The 16109-nt window shown below is 57.1% G+C and overlaps 1 protein-coding gene across 2 annotated transcripts in view; it reads right to left on the reverse strand.

The window, feature by feature from the left end:
• Positions 1–16109, reverse strand: part of ATP2B3 (ATPase plasma membrane Ca2+ transporting 3) — a 49058-nt gene that overhangs the window by 8737 nt on the left and 24212 nt on the right. The window contains exons 15-20 of one of the 2 annotated variants that reach the window (XM_087427258.1): positions 15665–15856; positions 13605–13818; positions 11918–12129; positions 10689–10796; positions 8774–8956; positions 3172–3297 (exon numbers count right to left, since the gene is read on the reverse strand). In XM_087427258.1, the coding sequence (XP_087283384.1) occupies positions 3172–3297; positions 8774–8956; positions 10689–10796; positions 11918–12129; positions 13605–13818; positions 15665–15856 (1035 nt within the window). Of the gene's footprint in view, positions 1–2932; positions 3298–8773; positions 8957–10688; positions 10797–11917; positions 12130–13604; positions 13819–15664; positions 15857–16109 lie in introns of those variants that run through there. The other variant, XM_004443293.3, reaches the window with a different exon arrangement.

The following is a 16109-nucleotide window of genomic DNA, read 5'->3' on the forward strand; positions in this document are numbered from 1 at the left end:
GAGCGCATGCGGGAGTGGGAAGCCTGGGGGGTCAGGGGTCGGCTAGAAAGGGTGGGCGGGTGTGAACGTTAGTGCAGTGAGCCCCAAGGATCGCTGCATCTCTAGCCTCCCAGTCACCCCTCGGGGGGAGCTCTCCTCTCCCTCTGGCTCTGAGGACATTCTCCGACCACTTCTTGCACTGGCATTACGTGCCAGGGCCCGTGTTGGTGAGCAACGTCACCGATCACTCTTGCCCTCAGGCTCCTTGTCCACAGCCTGCACTGGGCCTTCCATTTGGAGAGCCTGAGCTTCTTGGTGGAAGCGTTGGTGGACAGAGGCCCTGGTGTGCTGGAGGACTTGCCCTGGCACAGGGGATAAGGGGCAGGCTGGCTGGGCAGTGGGCAAGGACAGGAACCTTCCCATAAGAGTGGGGTTTTCTTTAGGAAACCTTGTGACCTACGACCACTGAACCTCCTACAAGGCTGCCTCTTGGCGAGGCTGGGAGCTCTGGCATGACCTGCCCCCTGCCTTCCTTCTGACAAGTTCCAAGAGAGGGAGACGGCCTGGGACTAGCCCCTACTCTGCTAGGCCTTCCCCTGATTTGTACGATGAGAGTGCTGGCTTGGTGATTTCTTGGGGTCTTCGCAGCTCAGACTGGGGGCTGGTTCAGAGTTCCAAACCAATCTGGTGAGGATGGCAGAAAGCGATTTTGGTCAGCAGCTTCCGAAAGCAGGCGTGTCCCCCGGTGTTGCCCGATCCTCCAACCAGCATCTTCCTCCACAGTGGGGCCCTTGCTGTCATACCAGTGCCCTCCTCAGACAGAAGGTCCTCAGCTCTCACCAGGCCCTGCCACCTGCTCCTTGCCCAGCAGCACATGGTGAGGAAAGGGACAGTGGCCCTTCCTCTGGCCAGGCACTAGTTTGGGAGGAGTAGCATCTCTCCCACTGCTCTTACCAGGCACTGCTGGGCTCCCAGAAGTGGGAAGAGGGTGAGGGACACATGGCTGCAGAAGGAAGGAAGGTGCTAGAAGCCAAGGAAGAGAGGACAGAGAGAGGCTGCCTCCAGGGAGGAAGCCCAACGAATCCAGAGGGAGCCAAGAGAGGGCAGGCCTCACCCAGGAGCGTGGAGGGGAGGCCCAGGTTGGCCCTGGAGTGGAACAAGGCCAGAGCTGTGGAGAAGGCCTGAGGGGCATGCAGGATGAAGGCCTTGTCGGCTGCCTTCCTCCCAAGTCAACAGACAGGCAGATGGACAGACAGACAGACAGAAAGAGCAGAGAGAGATGGTAAAGAAACATGTGAAGGAAGTCAAGAGGGAGGGAGGGACAGGAGCAAGTCAGCGCGTGCCCCTTGAGCAGACCCATGTCCCCTCTTGTCCCTTTGTTCCCAGGAAGCAAGGTGCTGCTGCCCAGCTGGGCCTTGGCCAAGGCACACCTGGGAGGCCACACACCAATTCTGTCCTTGACTGCAGGTGGCCGAGCCTCCTGCAGACCTTTCTGGGTGGAGTCGTGGCAAGGCCCCTCTGGCACGAGGTCAGAGCTTCCCAGCCCACCTGTGATGGCTGTTGGCCAAGATCCGTGGCCCGGGTGGATGGCCCAGTGAGTGTGTGAGGGAGCTGGAGGTGCTGTTTGGAGGAGGTTTGTGTGTGTGTCTGTGTGTGTGTGTGTGCGCACGCGCGTGCGTGCACACATGCTGTTTCCAAAGGGGACAAGGTGGCCTGGTGGGGACCCAGTGCAGCCTACATCCCTTCCTTAAAGGGCAGAGTGGCCTGAAGTGACAGCTTAAGCAAGAGGAGGGACGCCCCCCACGGGGGACCTCTCACCAGTTCCTAAAGAAAAAAAAAAAAAAAGAAAAGACAAAGAAGAAAAGACAAGACAAAAAAAGGAAAAGAGAAGAAATCGAGCAAAAGCCAAATCCCAGAATTGGAGGGGAAAGGTGCAGTTAGCGTCCCGTCTGCAGGGACGGCTGTGCTCCCGGAGGTGAGAGCTGCTGTCTCACTGGAAGGAAAGGAAGGAGGTGGCATCAAATCGCCCCGGCAGGGGCTCTGGGCTCACCCTCAAAAGTTTACTGTTCGGTTTTAGAAATCTCGAATCTGTGACGAGAAGCAGGTGGCCCTGGGGGGAGCAGGGGGCTCACACGGTTCGCTGCGTTCTCTCTCACTGGGGAGCTGTGGGGTGGCGGGTTCAATGGTCTAGTGGCTTTCCCTTTGTCTTTGTAAAAAGATGTGAGCAATTATGGAAGTTTCTCCTTCTTCAGGACAGGCTCTTTAAAATGTGACTGACATGGCGGGAACTTTTCATTGGAACTTAAAGAAGGGTCGATTTCTCCCAGCTTCTCGGAGGAAGGAGGAGAAAGAGTGGTGACCAGACGGGGTTAAGACCTTCCAATCCCGAGGCCTGTTTGGAAAGAGCAAAGGTGCTTTGGGAACAAATGGAAATGGAGCAGAGTGCAAGCTGGGGGCGTGAGGAGGGCTCCTGGTCGGGGGACACCTCGGACACCTCTAACAGCCGGTGGCTCAGGGCAAGGGCCTACAGGGCAGGCAGCACCTGAGCAGGAGCAGCTGGCCACCACTGAGCCCACCTGGGGACACATGACAGCAGCCTCGCGAAGCTCACATCAGGTCTACTGCCTTTGGAAACCACTTCAAGGAGAGTTCTGGAAGCTGCCACTTTAGTCCCAAGTAGTTGGGCTGGATTCTTCTGCTGCAAATGAGGCCAAAAAGGTACTTGCCTGCCGCTCCAGCCCCGGAAGGTGGCCCTGCGCCTGTGTGCCTCCCTTTCATGGCCCCACAGGACACCGACCAAGGCCCCACTTTGACACCAGACAACCCCAGAAGCGGCCTGAGTTCATGAAGAACCATCAGCAAAGGCAGACAAGTTCAAGAAAAGAAAACCAATGACAGAAGGAGCACTAAATGAAAACCAAAAACTCAAACAAAGAAAAGAACAGAAGGTCCAGCAGTGCCATGGATTCAATACATTTCATAAGAGAGTATGGCTTTGGAGAGACACCGTCTGGGCAGGAAGGACTGGACAGGGCGTAAAGAAAGAACGGAAAAGCCATGGTGAGCGGAGGATGCAAGACTGGAAAAAAGAGAAGGAAGACGTGGGGAGGCTTTTTCTCCCCCAGAGATGCCATTTATGAGAGAAAAGGGGACTCAAGACTCACTCCCAGCGGCACTGGCGGGATTGGCAGCAGAGAGAATTAGGTGAGTAGGGGTAGAAAGATTGGTTACGTCATGGAGCTGGCTGAGGACTGAAGACCGCCGGCGCACAGCACCCTGAAATGAACCGCTTCTCTTGAAGGTACTCACTACCTCCATCTGTGGGAGAGAAAATGAGATAAAGTTTGGCTTGCACTGTTGTCCCGGCTACCGCACGGGGGTGGGGCTGGGTGAGGACAGGGGCCACACTGGGCACATATCGTGACAGCAAAGCCTCATCTAGGTCACCCCGCTCCCTGGTAGCTGACGGTGCTTCTGGCGTGGCTGAGGCCAGCCTTTGCGTCATCCACCAAGAGAGGGTTTGCTGAGCAAATGATTAGCACTCAGAAGACTGGGAGGGCAGGGTCAACAATCAGGGCACACTGCAAACGTTTTAGAAAGAGTCATTTGCATTCACGATATGCTCATTGCAAGCCACTCGTCAATAAATACCTGTGTCTGGCAATACTTTGTTATCCTAGGTCAGTACTTCTCAACCTTTTTTTCCGCCCCAACACACCTGAGGGATATGACATGCTCCCATTAGAAAAGAGGCTCCCTGGGGCAGCGCTCCTTGATGGCATGGGGACAGGGGCCCTTCCCTGAGCCCATCCTTCCCTCCATTTACATTGCTCTAAGCAGGGGACATCTCTTGCTCTTCACTACGCCAGCCTGCCCTGGCCTGCTGGGAGGTGCGACCATCACTGTCCTCTGCGGCTCCGCCACTCAGTGAGCGAGGGACGCCTGAGGGAAGCCTCAGCGGAAGAATGGATCTAAAAAGAGGGGAGGGGGTTTTCCGAAAGCACTTGCTTCGTCATATCAGAACTCCTTCCCACAGAGCCACAGGCATGGCCGGAGGGAGAGCAGAGAGCCTGGAGGGTCCAGGGAGCAAAGATGGCTTTTGCTTTGTTCCCTACCCTTTTAGCTTCCTAGGAGTCAGAAAGGAAACGAGAACCACCTGGGTGAACTCACTGGACTTCCTGACCCTGCCTCTGACTGGCATGTGGGTCTGGGAGCAGATCAGACCCGGGTGTGAGGGAACTGCAGCCTAGCGGCCACAGTAAATGTCCCCCCATCTGGAGACCATGTGCCTGGATTCTGGGAGCCCAGCCCAGCGTGGTGCACTTTTGGCCGCCTCTTTGGGAATGCCCTCAGTGGGAGGGGGGAAATCTTTGGCTTTAGAAGGTGGATCTGATTTCCGGAAAGTGCCATACAGTTCACCGGATGATGCGAGCAGCAAAGCAAGGATGCATTTCTGGAGCCTGGAGCGCACTGGCTAGCTGCTCTGGGCCCAAGGCAAGGGACCCCGCCTCACCCTGAAGCCCTGCAGTGGCTATGTGGTGGCCACCAGGTTCACTGGGGTGTCTGACATGGGGCCAGGCTTCTTGATAGAAGGCAGCTTGAGTGCTCGGACTCCCCCGACCCCAACCAAAATGAAGATGTCAGTATTTCAACCCTTGGACGCACTGTGGAAAAGACATCATGTGTACTTGGCCGCCGGCCCCCCTTCTCCCAGCATATCCCGCTTGTGAGCAGGGGAAGCTCCCGGCCAGGACTGAGCACAGTGAGGAAGGCACAGCGAGCGCCCTTGGGGGCTGCCACAGTGCCGGGTGTGCCCCACCGCACTGAAGGAAGATGACACATGCCATGATGCTGCCATCTCTTTGGGGGGCGTTGCCTCCCTAGATTGCTTCCAAGGCTATGGAGACAGGTCTGTCTCAAGAGGGGACTCTTACTGTGGCAAAGGCGACGACGGAAGGGAAAGATGCCTTTCCTGCCTCTGCTTTGTTCTCTCCATGTGGTGTCCCGATGGGATGATGGCATCACTCAAAATACCACAAAACTGTCATCTCCCCCCCACCCCACGCCCCAGAAGCCCAGTTGCTGCTGAAGCTTCTTATTGGTTTATAATGGAATGAGAAATAGACCGCACCATGAATGTTTTGAAAAGCTCCATGTTCTGGGTTTCCAGGACTCACTTTTATTCTGGAATGACACCCTAACTGTCTGGTGCACTAATATGTTAGTACGGAATGATGGTGAGAGCAGGTAGCAGGTTATGAAATGCCTTCACTTAGCAACATAACAAGCTGTGCTGGCCTCTGAAATCTGGGGAGCAATTTTGTGGTTCACAAAATCCAGAAATCTAGGGCCAGCTGCCTACAGAATGTTTCTCTTGGCTTGAGGTGGACATACTACCTGGGGGGCTTTATTTCTCCTGGGCTTTATTTCTGTTTTTCAAGCAGGTATTCTGAATCAAAAAGAAAGATGCTCTTAAAAAGTGAGCTAAAGTGACTGACTGGTTCAGCTTTCTAGAGGAGTGTGGTGAATCTGACGTCATAAAGTCAAGACCCTGTGGAGGGATGACTGTCTCTACGGAGAGGACAAGGAGTGCACTAGGGGATGCGGGAGGGAGACTTGGGCCCTGGCCGGCCCACGTTCTCACTGGGTGATCTTGGGCAAGTCCCTTCCCTCTGGGCCCCTGACCCGCCAGTGTCTACATGGGCACTGACGGTCAGAACGGCCCAGAACTCCAAGACTGACTGAGGGGACTGCCGCTCTACTAGCCAGGCAGCAGTGGCAGGCCCAAGAGCCCACAGGCACACAGATGCCACACACACAGGTGGCTGAGGCAACACTGACCTCCCCCCAGATGCCGCAGATGGGGGCAGGGCTGCTGTCTCAGCTGCTAGAAAAGCCAACATGGTTAGCAGCCAATACTGCCTTAGCCTCATGGATGGAAGTGAAATGGGCTGAGCAGAGGAGCAAGTGCAGCCGCATTCCCCTGGGCTCGAGCCGGCTCCAGGCTCTGCAGTGGAGCCAGGCACGATGGACGAGAGCCCGTCACGGCCTGGACAGGGTGGGTGTGGCTCACAGTTGAGCGGCCGGGAGGCAATGGGGGCGACCTGGACATCTGCCTACAAAGGCTACTCCTGCTCTTCTACCGGGGGGCGCTCAGCGTTTGGGCCAGACAGCACATTCTTCTCTGGCCAAGCTGGCTTAGGGGCTTGGGACACCAAGAGGAATGAGCCCAACCTGGCCTACTCATTCTCTACTGGAGAAGCCCCTTGGACCCTAGGGGAGATCCTTAATCTTGGAGTTCTTTGGTGCCACTTTACCCAGCCCTACAGGATCCCGAGCTCTGGGGGCAGCCCAGGACTTGGCAGCTTTGGAAAGTTCCCCAGGGCATTCTGCTCCTCACTGGTCCCAGCACCCTGCACTGGGAGCACAGACAGCCGTGTGGAAAAATAACTGCCATAAGTGTGTGCTGTGGGCACATGAGGGCCCACAGTGATGGGAGGGAGTGGACTCTGAGGAGGCTTCACAAGGTAGTGGCCATTGAGGGGGCTGCTGCAGGATGAGGAGGGGCCCCGAGGGGACACAGCAGGAGCTGGGGAGGCCCAGAGCCCAGAGACAGTGGCCAGTATGGAGACACAGTGACGCAGGGGAGCAGAGTGCATGTCTGGAAAGGCAGCAGGGATTACAGGGGTACAGGGCATGTGGTCTCCTCAAGCCCAAGAGACCAGGACTTGAAGGTCATCGTCAGGACCCTGGACTTCACCCTTAGGACAGGGAGAGAGGCTACATGGCCATGGTGTGGAGGGTAAAGTTAGAGGGGACAAGCTGAGCAAAGGCTGGTGGGGCAGGAGGGAGGCTGGGGCCTGGGGAGGCGAGGAGGGGTGCTCTGAGTCTGGGCCCCATGAGTTCCCCAGGGGCTGTGTGGGAGCAGCTGGCAAGCCGTGCGCATCGAGAAGGAGCATCGGACCTGGGACGGGGCAGGCAGAGGCTGCTGAGGGTGCTTTGGGTGCATTGCATGGAAGATTCTTTGGGACAAGCCCATGGCTATGTGTGACAGGCTGGAGGCAAACACTGGGGAGAGATGTGGTCTCAGGGTCTGCCCCAGGCCAAGGGGCCCACAGCAGGAAGCTGCTTAAAGAGACTCCACAGAAGGGCCTGGCCAGGTCATGGTGGTGTCCCTTCCTCTGGTGGGGCCCCAGGAGGAGAAGCGATTGGAGCTGGGTCAGGGACAGTGAGGCTGCGGGTCCTGGACAGAGCATGGAGAAAGGCCAGAGGCAGGACAGTGGGAAGCCCAGGAGGGGCAGGGAGTGATAGGTGTCACCACGGGGCTATGCTGAGAGAAGGCTGCAGGGGGCCAGGGTGGCAGCAGGGAGCCTTGATCCAGGCAGAGACACTGGTAGCTGGGCCTAGAGAATGGGGGTAGGGGTGGCTGTATTGGGGACATACATTTCAGGGGGCAGAGCCAAGCCAATGGGCCATGCCCACGCACCACGTGTGGAAGAGACAAGAAGAGGGTCCGGGATGGCTCTGGGGCTCTGGCTTGGGCAGTGGAGGTGATGGAGCCATTGGTCAGGGGCTGGGGGGCTGGGAGTAGGTGGGTTTAGGGCAGCGGGGCCTGTGGTCTGGGCCAAGCCCAATGTGGGTGTTGTGGGACATCTTGATGCTGGTGTGGCACGCTGGGGTTTCTGGCGGGGAACGGATGAGGAGGCGGTGAGTGGATGAGGAGGTGGTGAGTGAGGGTCACTAGGTCGCCATCTGGAGGCTGCGAGGGGAGGGGCAGGCCGTGAGCAATAGGACAAGAAGAGACGGGTGTCTACAGGGCCTAGTGGGGGAGGTGGGCAAGGGCTGAAGGAGAAGCTCCTGGGTCTGTGGGATTTTCAGCATGTAAGAGCCACAGCAGGGCCGACCAAAGTCTCAGCGGGAGGCGGGGGTGCCAGGCAAGTGAAGACAAGGGGCAGACAGCAAGATGGAAAGGGGACAGCAAGCCACCAGGGGGAGCAGGGCCAACTAGACTTCCAGAAGGGTGCTGGGAAGGAGCCTTGAAGCAGGAAGGACAGAGGGACAGCCTGAACCCCAGAGCCGGGAGGAGGCCTCGAAGACCTTGGCAAGAACTGCCTCTGGGAGGTTGAGGGCAGAGGCCAGGCCACGATGAGATCACGAGTGAGTGCAAAGGAAGAACATGGAGAGATAGCAAGTATGGAACATTCTGGCAAGAAGGCCGGCCGGGAAGGGTTGGGGGCAGATCGGGGGTGGCTCTGGCAGGCTGGCTCTCGTGGGCGCTCATTGCAGCTGCCTGTCTTTATGGCAGACTGCAGCCGACGGCCTCGGCCTTCACCAGCCTGATATTTGGAGATTGGGGTGAACAGAGTCTGCTTCCTGAATGAAATCTTCCACAGGATTTACCAGATAACCCAGTGAGTGGTGAGCTTGCCAAAGGCTATTTGAAATGGGAATCTACCTCATCCCAAGAATATCACTTCCCGGTGCCCAGGGCCAGTTCCAGCAGCTACACGGACAGCGGGTAGTCCGTGCCCTGTGAGAGACAGCCACTGGTCACAGCACACACCTTTAGCTGACACCTGTGCCCACTAGGGACGGAGGGCCACCTGAGCTCTGAGGGAAGTGTTGGGGACAGGCCATCTCAGCACCACAACCACCAGTGGGCACTTGTGGGGATGGCATAGGGACACCAGCAACTGCCCTTGTGATCACGGCATCAAGACCCAAAGGTCTCCCTGTTAGTCTCCGGCTCTTCTCACCCCTTCTCTGCTTCTTGCTTGCTTGCACGGCAGCTTACCTGCGTCTGGATCCGGTTGAGGCCCCGGAACCAGAGGATCTGGCCTCTGCGGAGCTCCCGCTCGGCGTGGTCGATCTCTTCCTCCCCCTCGGCCAGCTCCTCGTCAGCCATCTCATCCTTCCCAGGCCCATGCCCTGCTTCCTTCAGGCACTTGAGCTGGCTGGTGGGGATGGTGGCGATGACCTGGGGGTCACAGGCGAGGGACAGCCGGCAGAGGTGGCCATCAGAGCAGGGCTGGGCCTTTCAGAGTAGGAGGTCTTCTGGGGCTGGGAAGGGACCCAGACTGCCCCCCTTCCTCTGACACAGGCTTAGGCTGGTGTCTGTGCCCCCCACCCCCCAGCGTCATGTACTGTTTCCTAAATGCCTCTTCCTTGTGGGCGGACCCGGGGAATGGACGTCCCTTTCTGGTCTCTGAGGCTGCAGGCCTGGGCCACCTTTGCTTGGTGCCAAGTCCTGCTCTCCAGAGGGAGACACCAGCCTCTTTCCTTTCGAGGGTGTTGTTTTCAGTGTTTCAGCAGAGAGCAGACCAAGAGCAGTCCATGGGGAGCTGGGGGCTGAGCCACGTTTCCCAGTGAGGGGGCAGTGATGTGCACTCTTGTGGCTCCTTCTCCAGAGACTCCCAGCCAGCCAGAGGGCCGGACAGCAGCCAATGCAACCTTCCTGCATAGGGTGTGCCGTAGGAGATTCGCCTGGCCAGGGAGGGGTCTGGCCTTGACCCCTGGCTCCTGGGAGGGCACCTCTACGCCCCTGGCACGTCCTGCCTGATGAGAAGGTCTTGGTTTGCCTGGGGACGAGGGCCCTGCCAGGCATGCTGACAGCGTGATTTGTAGTGGGGCCTTGGGCCGCACACATCAGCCTGAGCTCCGGGGGGCCGAGACTGAGTAACTAAGGTCAGGCATGCGGGCGCTCCAGGCCCGCAGGACCCACCCCCAGTAAAGACCTGGACACCGCGGCTCCAGGGGAGCTCCCCTGGTGGCAGTACTACGTGCGTGCTGTCACACATCGCTGCTGGGAGAAACTGTGCTGCCGCACGACTCCACTGGCAGGGGACCTGGAAGCTCCTGCCTCGTTTCTCCAGGACCCGCCCTACGGACGCCTGATCCTGGACTCCCAGCCTCCAGAGCTGTGTGAGAACAACACGTGCAGTCGAAGCCGCTCAGTCTGTGGTATTTCATTGTGGGGGCCTGAGCTGACTGAGACACAGGGCAAAGTGGATCCTGGATCCAGCCTCCTACACCAATGTTCTAGAATTCTGGAGAAATGCTTTCAGAGGCCTGCTGTGCACCTGTGGCTTGGGCTGCCCCTCCTGTGCCCTTACCAGCCCCAGCACCCAGGCTCTTTCTTGCTAATGTAGTCACTGGGCACTCTGCACTGCCCTCTGCACTCGGCTTTAACTGCAGCGCATAGAGCTTGGGGTGTCCAACTTTCACTTTCCATCAGCTCAGAGTAGTTCCTCATTTCCCTCGACACTTTTTCCTTGCTCCTCAGAGGACTTAGCAAGATGCTGTTTAGTTCTAAATATGTGGGAATTTTCCCAGCCACCCAGTTTTAAGAGATGACTTTCAGCTCCTATCATGGAAAGGGGAGTGGAGGGTGGCTTTGCCAGGGCAAAGCTGTGTCACATGGCTGTGACATCCCAGCCATGGCCCTTTGTGTTCTCTCTGCTGATGCTGTCACTTGTGGTCTTGCACCTGGGTTGTGCCATGTCCCAGGCCTGAGCCCTGCTATGTGGTGCTGCCCACCTGAACACGCCCACCGCATGCTTTCCTAGGCGCAGGCTCTGAGGCTCCTGATCAGGGAGCCGGGCAGGGGGCCCTGGGCCACGCACACTTCCCCGGCATCGTGCCCATCACGGGTGCTGTGGCAGAGCAGATGGGAAAGGGGGGCTGGGAAAACTGACAAGGCAGACACTCACCTGTCCCCAGACCAGCTCCCCAACGCCAACAAACAGGCACCAGAGCCACTGCTCCGTGGACAGGGGGGAGCAGCTGAAGGGCTTCCCACCAAACTGGACGATGACAATCTGCAGGAGACAGGTGTGAGGGAGGTGTGTCCAGCGGTGAGCCCAGCTCATCACAGCTACTGAGGCTTCCCTCCTCCTCTAGCCCTCGGGGGCCACCCTGCCCTCCAGGCCAGCCCAGCCCCCTGCAGGTCTGGCTTCCCGGTCAGAAAATCAGATGGTCTGTTGGTTCCCCCGGCTGTGGATTAGCCACATTTCCAGCTTCTGTAAACTCAATGCTTTAACATTTGCCCTGCATGCAAATGCTAGCCATGCCTCGTTCTGGACACCCTGATGACAGGGTCACCAAGTTACCTTGCCTAGGCCTCCTGCTCCCTCATCATCCCTCCCTCCTGGGGTTAAGCTTTTGAAATACAGACCAACCAATCCAGTGCCCACAGCACAACCACTTCCGTTCCTGGGCTCTCGCCCTCCAGGGCACTGTCCTCCACACTCATCACCCAGGGCCATGGCCCAGACAACCAGGGACAGCTCTACACCCCAGTGCCCTGAAATTGTTCCCACTAGAGAGTCCTCAGCCTGCTCACCCCACTGCACAATTTCTCCCCCAGAAGCCGCAATAAAGGCTCTTTCTTACCCACAATTCCCCACTCTCCCCTCTGCCTCCTGACCAACCCAGGTCTTCCCCAGTTGGTCCCCAATGGCGTGGCAGGTCCCCTCCTCTGAGAACCATGAGGAACAAACTATCCCGGCCTGTTGGCCTCACTATACCTCACGTTTTCTATTAGGACACCCTATTTTTGAATGCTCAGCCCCTCCTGGAGAGCTGATAGACCAGCCTGTCCACAACACTGTGGCAGGCAGAGGCCAGTGTTTCAGCACTGGGGACAGAGGGCATCTCCAAAGGAAGCTTCTGGAGTTGTAGTGGCTTCCCACCAAGGAATCAAGAAATGGGAGTGGCAGACCTGTGGGAAAGTCCGTTCTGAGGAAGGCCCACCAAACACCTCTGGAACCCGGAGGGTTAACTCAGGGCAAGGCTGGGATGTTCTAAAGATGAAGAAGTCCTGCTCTGATGTGCACAGAGGGCGTGGGGTCACAGGGAATGCCTGGAGGGGCAGGACTGTTCCTGTGAAGGGGGATGAGAAAGCTTCCTGCCTTTCCAAGAGTGAAGCCACCCCTCCTACCTGAATTGCAAAGGTGCCCAGGACGATGGCACAGAAGATGGGATTGCTGAAGATGCCGTGGAACACGTTGCGCTCGCCATGGATCTTGCGGGCGTTGATCTCATTGAAGAGCTGCATCATGACGAAGGTGTTGAAGATGATGGTGTAGTGCTCTGAGGGCGGTGAGTGCAGGGGCGCATTCCTCCCGCTGTCAATGTCGAAGAAGAGCTCCCCTGCAAGCCGAGGGGCATGTGAGGGAAGCAGAGCCCTGAGCAGGACACAGCCCCGGCCGGTGTCCCCCGAGCAGCGCTGGAGGCCGCGTGCAGCCCTGACCTCACAGGGTTGCAAACGCAAGCTCACAGCCAAGGCCAGGGGCAGGAATGAAGAAGTTAAGACGGAATGTTGTGCACGGGCTTCCTCAGACCCAGAGCACCTCTCTTATCATTTACGTGCTGGTTGAGTTGCGTGGGGTGGGCTGGGGAGGAATCGGAGGCTGCAGGGCTCAGGGCGGGCCGGCCCTCCTCTGCCCTGTCCCTAGCATGGGACAGTGGGGCTAGGCCCTCGGGTGGGAGAGGAGAGGCTTCTGCTCCCAAGAGACAAGAGAAAGGCCCCCCGCAAGAGGCCCCCAGATACTGACATTTGTGGGCCCCCACACCGTGATTCCTGCCCTTCAGCAAATGCCGTCCCTGCACACTGAGCTTTGAATCTGCTCCCAGGAACCGGGGCTGAAAGCTGAGCCTCACCAGGACCTGGAGGACAGTGACGGTGACCTGGGCCACCACGTGATCAAGGGTTGCCAGACACATGGAGAGCGCCCTGACATAAGGGAGAGAGGCCACAAACAGACAAAGCAACAATCCAGACAAACAAAGGAGCTGATGCAGGGCACAGAAGAACACGCCGAGGATAGCCGCCACTGGCGAGGCTTCCAAGAAGGAGCCCGGGCTCTGAGGGCTCGGTTCTCCGTATCTGGGCCGTGGCATGCAGCCACCACGGCTGGGGGCCCTGCGGTTTTCTCCCTGCCCTCGCTTGGCCCAGCCTCCCCCACCGTCCTTCCCTCAGCTGTCGGGTCTCTGGCCTCTGCCTTCCCTCCCCTGCCCTCACCCCTTCTTGCTTCCTGGCCATCTTAACCCCCCATCCTCCACCTTTCTCCTCTTTCCCTTCCCTCCTCCATCCCTTCCTTTCCCTCCTCCTCCTCTTCCCCCTTCTGCTCTCCCTCCTCTTTCTTGCCCTCTTCTCCCTCCTCCTCCCTCCCCTTCTCCCTCCTCCCCTCCATCCTCCCTTCTCTGCCCCACCTTCTTCTACCCCCTCTCTCTCTCCTCCTCCTCCCCCCTTCCTCCCTCTCCTCTCCCTCCTCCTCTCCCCTTTCTCTCCTGGTCTTCCTTCTCCCACAACTTCCAGCAGAGCTCTCTGGTCATTGTCTCCTGGAGAAATAGTCGTGGGGTGAATGGACGGATGAATGAGTGATCGGGGTCTGGGTGGAGGACGAGACATTCTGCCTGCTCTACGGAGCAGTGGAGTTTCTCAACTGCTCAGGGGCCTGTGACACCTCAGTGGGGCATACACAGAGAGGGACAGCAGGGAGGTGAGGACCAAGGGGTCCTCACTGAAAATCAGGTCCCTGGGTGCTCGGCTGTCCCTTCCACCAACAGACAGGGTAGGAGCCTGTGTGTCTGGCAACAGTGCACTGTGCCCCGGGGCAACCTACCCACAAAGAGCAGTGTGAAGATGATGGAGAGCTGGTAGACTGCATGGCCTAGTATGTTCTTCATCATGGTGCGGGAGATCAGGGGCTTGTCCCTGCCGTATGGCTTCCGCAGCAGCAGTGACTCGGTGGGCGGCTCTGTTGCCAGGGCCAGAGAGGCAAACGTGTCCATGATCAAGTTCACCCACAACATCTGTACGGCTTTGAGAGGAGAGTCCTGTGGAGAGAAGGCAGTCACTCCAAAGTGGGGCTGAAAACCCCATTCCCCCACTCTTGGGAAGAAACTCAGCTGGAGGTCAATGTCACTGGAATGTCATTCAACTGAAAATGCAACAAATCTGACCTCCCCATACAATCATGACCTCCCCACCTTCTTTTTTCTGAAGGTTAGGAGAGAACTTGCTCTGGTCTTTCTGATTCCTGCTCTTAAAATGTTCCCAGTCTCCCTTCTTCTCTCCCCTGGTGGCAGTGATCTAGAAGATGTGGTCCAAATGGTTAACAGGAGGCTGACAACCCCCGTCAGTTGCCCCACACCGTGAAAGAGCCTGACTGATGGGTGCCCTCCTGGTCTCCCACACCCAAGGGGCAGCGAGAGGCAGAAACTCTGCCCTGGACCTTCCTTCTCCTCATCGCCTCAGAGTTGCTGGGTAAAAATCAGCATCACAGAAGCCAGATACAAAGGACAACATAGGAATGGTATGATTCCATTCCTATGAAACTTCCAGAACTGACAGATCCACAGAGACAGACAGCCAATGAGTGGGTGCCAGGGGTTGGGGGAGTGGACAGTGGGGAGTGGCTGCTTAGTGGGTACAGGGGTGATGAAAAACTTCTGGAATTAGATAGAGGTGATGGTTGCACAACATTGTGAGTGTACTAAAAACCACTTAAGATGGTTAAAATGGCTATTATGGTGCAGTTTATGTTATGTAACTGTTATTTCAATTAAAAAAAAAAACTTTCGGGGCCGGCCCGGTGGCACAGGAGTTAAGTTCGTGTGCTCTGCTTCGGCAGCCTGGGGTTTGTGGGTTCAGATCCCGGGTACGGACCTATGCACCGCTTATCAAGCCATGCTATGGCAGGCGTCCCACATATAAAGTAGAGGAAGATGGGCACGGGTGTTACCCCAGGGCCAATCTTCGTCAGCAGAAAGAGGAGGATTGGCAACAGATGTTAGCTCAGGGCTAATCTTCCTCACCAAAAAACAAACAAACAAACAAACAAAAAAACCTTTGAAAGGGAGACAAATAAATTCTGGATGCTCACTAATGGTGAGAACTGGAGTATTGAAAAAGGGGCAGAGGCTCCTCAGAGGTGAAATCCAGAGTTCCTCTTCACCCCAGCCCTTCCACTCCCGGGTCCAAACCCACGAGCAGTGGGAGCACAGGTCCACACAGAACCTTGTCCACGTGTGCTCACAGCAGCACTGTGCCCAAGTGAGCATTGCTGGAGGAATGGAGAAACAACATGTGCTCCATCTGTGCAATGGAAACTTATTCTACCATCGAAAGGAATGAAGTACTGATACGTGCTACAACACGGAAGGACCTCGAGAACATTGTGCTAAGTGAAAGGAGCCAGACACAAACCACCACCTATTATTTGATTCCATTTATCTGAAATGTCCAGAATAGGTAAGTCCGTAGAGAGAGAAAGTAGATGGCTTGGTGTCAGGGGCTGGGGGAGAGGGGACTGGGGAGTGACTGGTAATGGCAACAGGGTTTCCTTTTGGGGTAATGGAAATGTTCTGGAATTAGATAGAGGTGATGATTGCACAACATTGTGAATGTACTAAAAAATCCCCACTGAATTGTACACTTTCAAAAGGGGAATTTTTTGGTATGTGAATTTTATCTCAATAAAACAAATCTGCAGAAAAGAAAAACCCTGGGTCTCACAACCGGGCCCTCAGGCGGGAGCTCTTCAGCCCACACCCTCCTGGGAGGGGGCCCTGGGCTTGCCCTCTGCACTGAGGTCCAGGTGTACAAGGCGGGAGGGGCCCCATGGGTTGTGGGAGGGAGAGACCAGAGTTCTCCTTGGGCACAATGGCCCCCAGCGCCCACCTGAGTAATGCAGGCGCCCGTGAAAGCCACGATCACGGCCACCACATTGACTGTCAGCTGGAACTGCAGGAACTTTGAGATGCTGTCGTACACGTTGCGGCCCCACATGACTGCCTTGACGATGCTGGTGAAGTTGTCATCAGTCAGGATGATGTCCGAGGCCTCCTTGGCCACGTCAGTCCCTGCAATGCCCTGGGGGGCACACACACAGTGTCCATGGGCCCCTTTCCCAGCCCCTCTGGACCACCCAGCCCGCCAGGGCTGGATCCCCACCTTCCCTTCCAAACGAAGCTCCCCACCAGCTGGGAACAGCTCTCGTTTCATCCAACATGTCCTAGCACTATGAATGGCAGGCTGTCTCCCAGCATGGTGAGGGGCTCTGCTCATAAACAAAGAGGGTGCCACCACCGGGACTACCAATGTGGCCTCACGCACAAGACCCAGC

The sequence above is a fragment of the Ceratotherium simum genome, chromosome X (genome assembly GCF_057802395.1).
Source record: "Ceratotherium simum simum isolate JZ-2026a chromosome X, ASM5780239v1, whole genome shotgun sequence".
Lineage (NCBI taxonomy): Eukaryota > Metazoa > Chordata > Mammalia > Perissodactyla > Rhinocerotidae > Ceratotherium > Ceratotherium simum.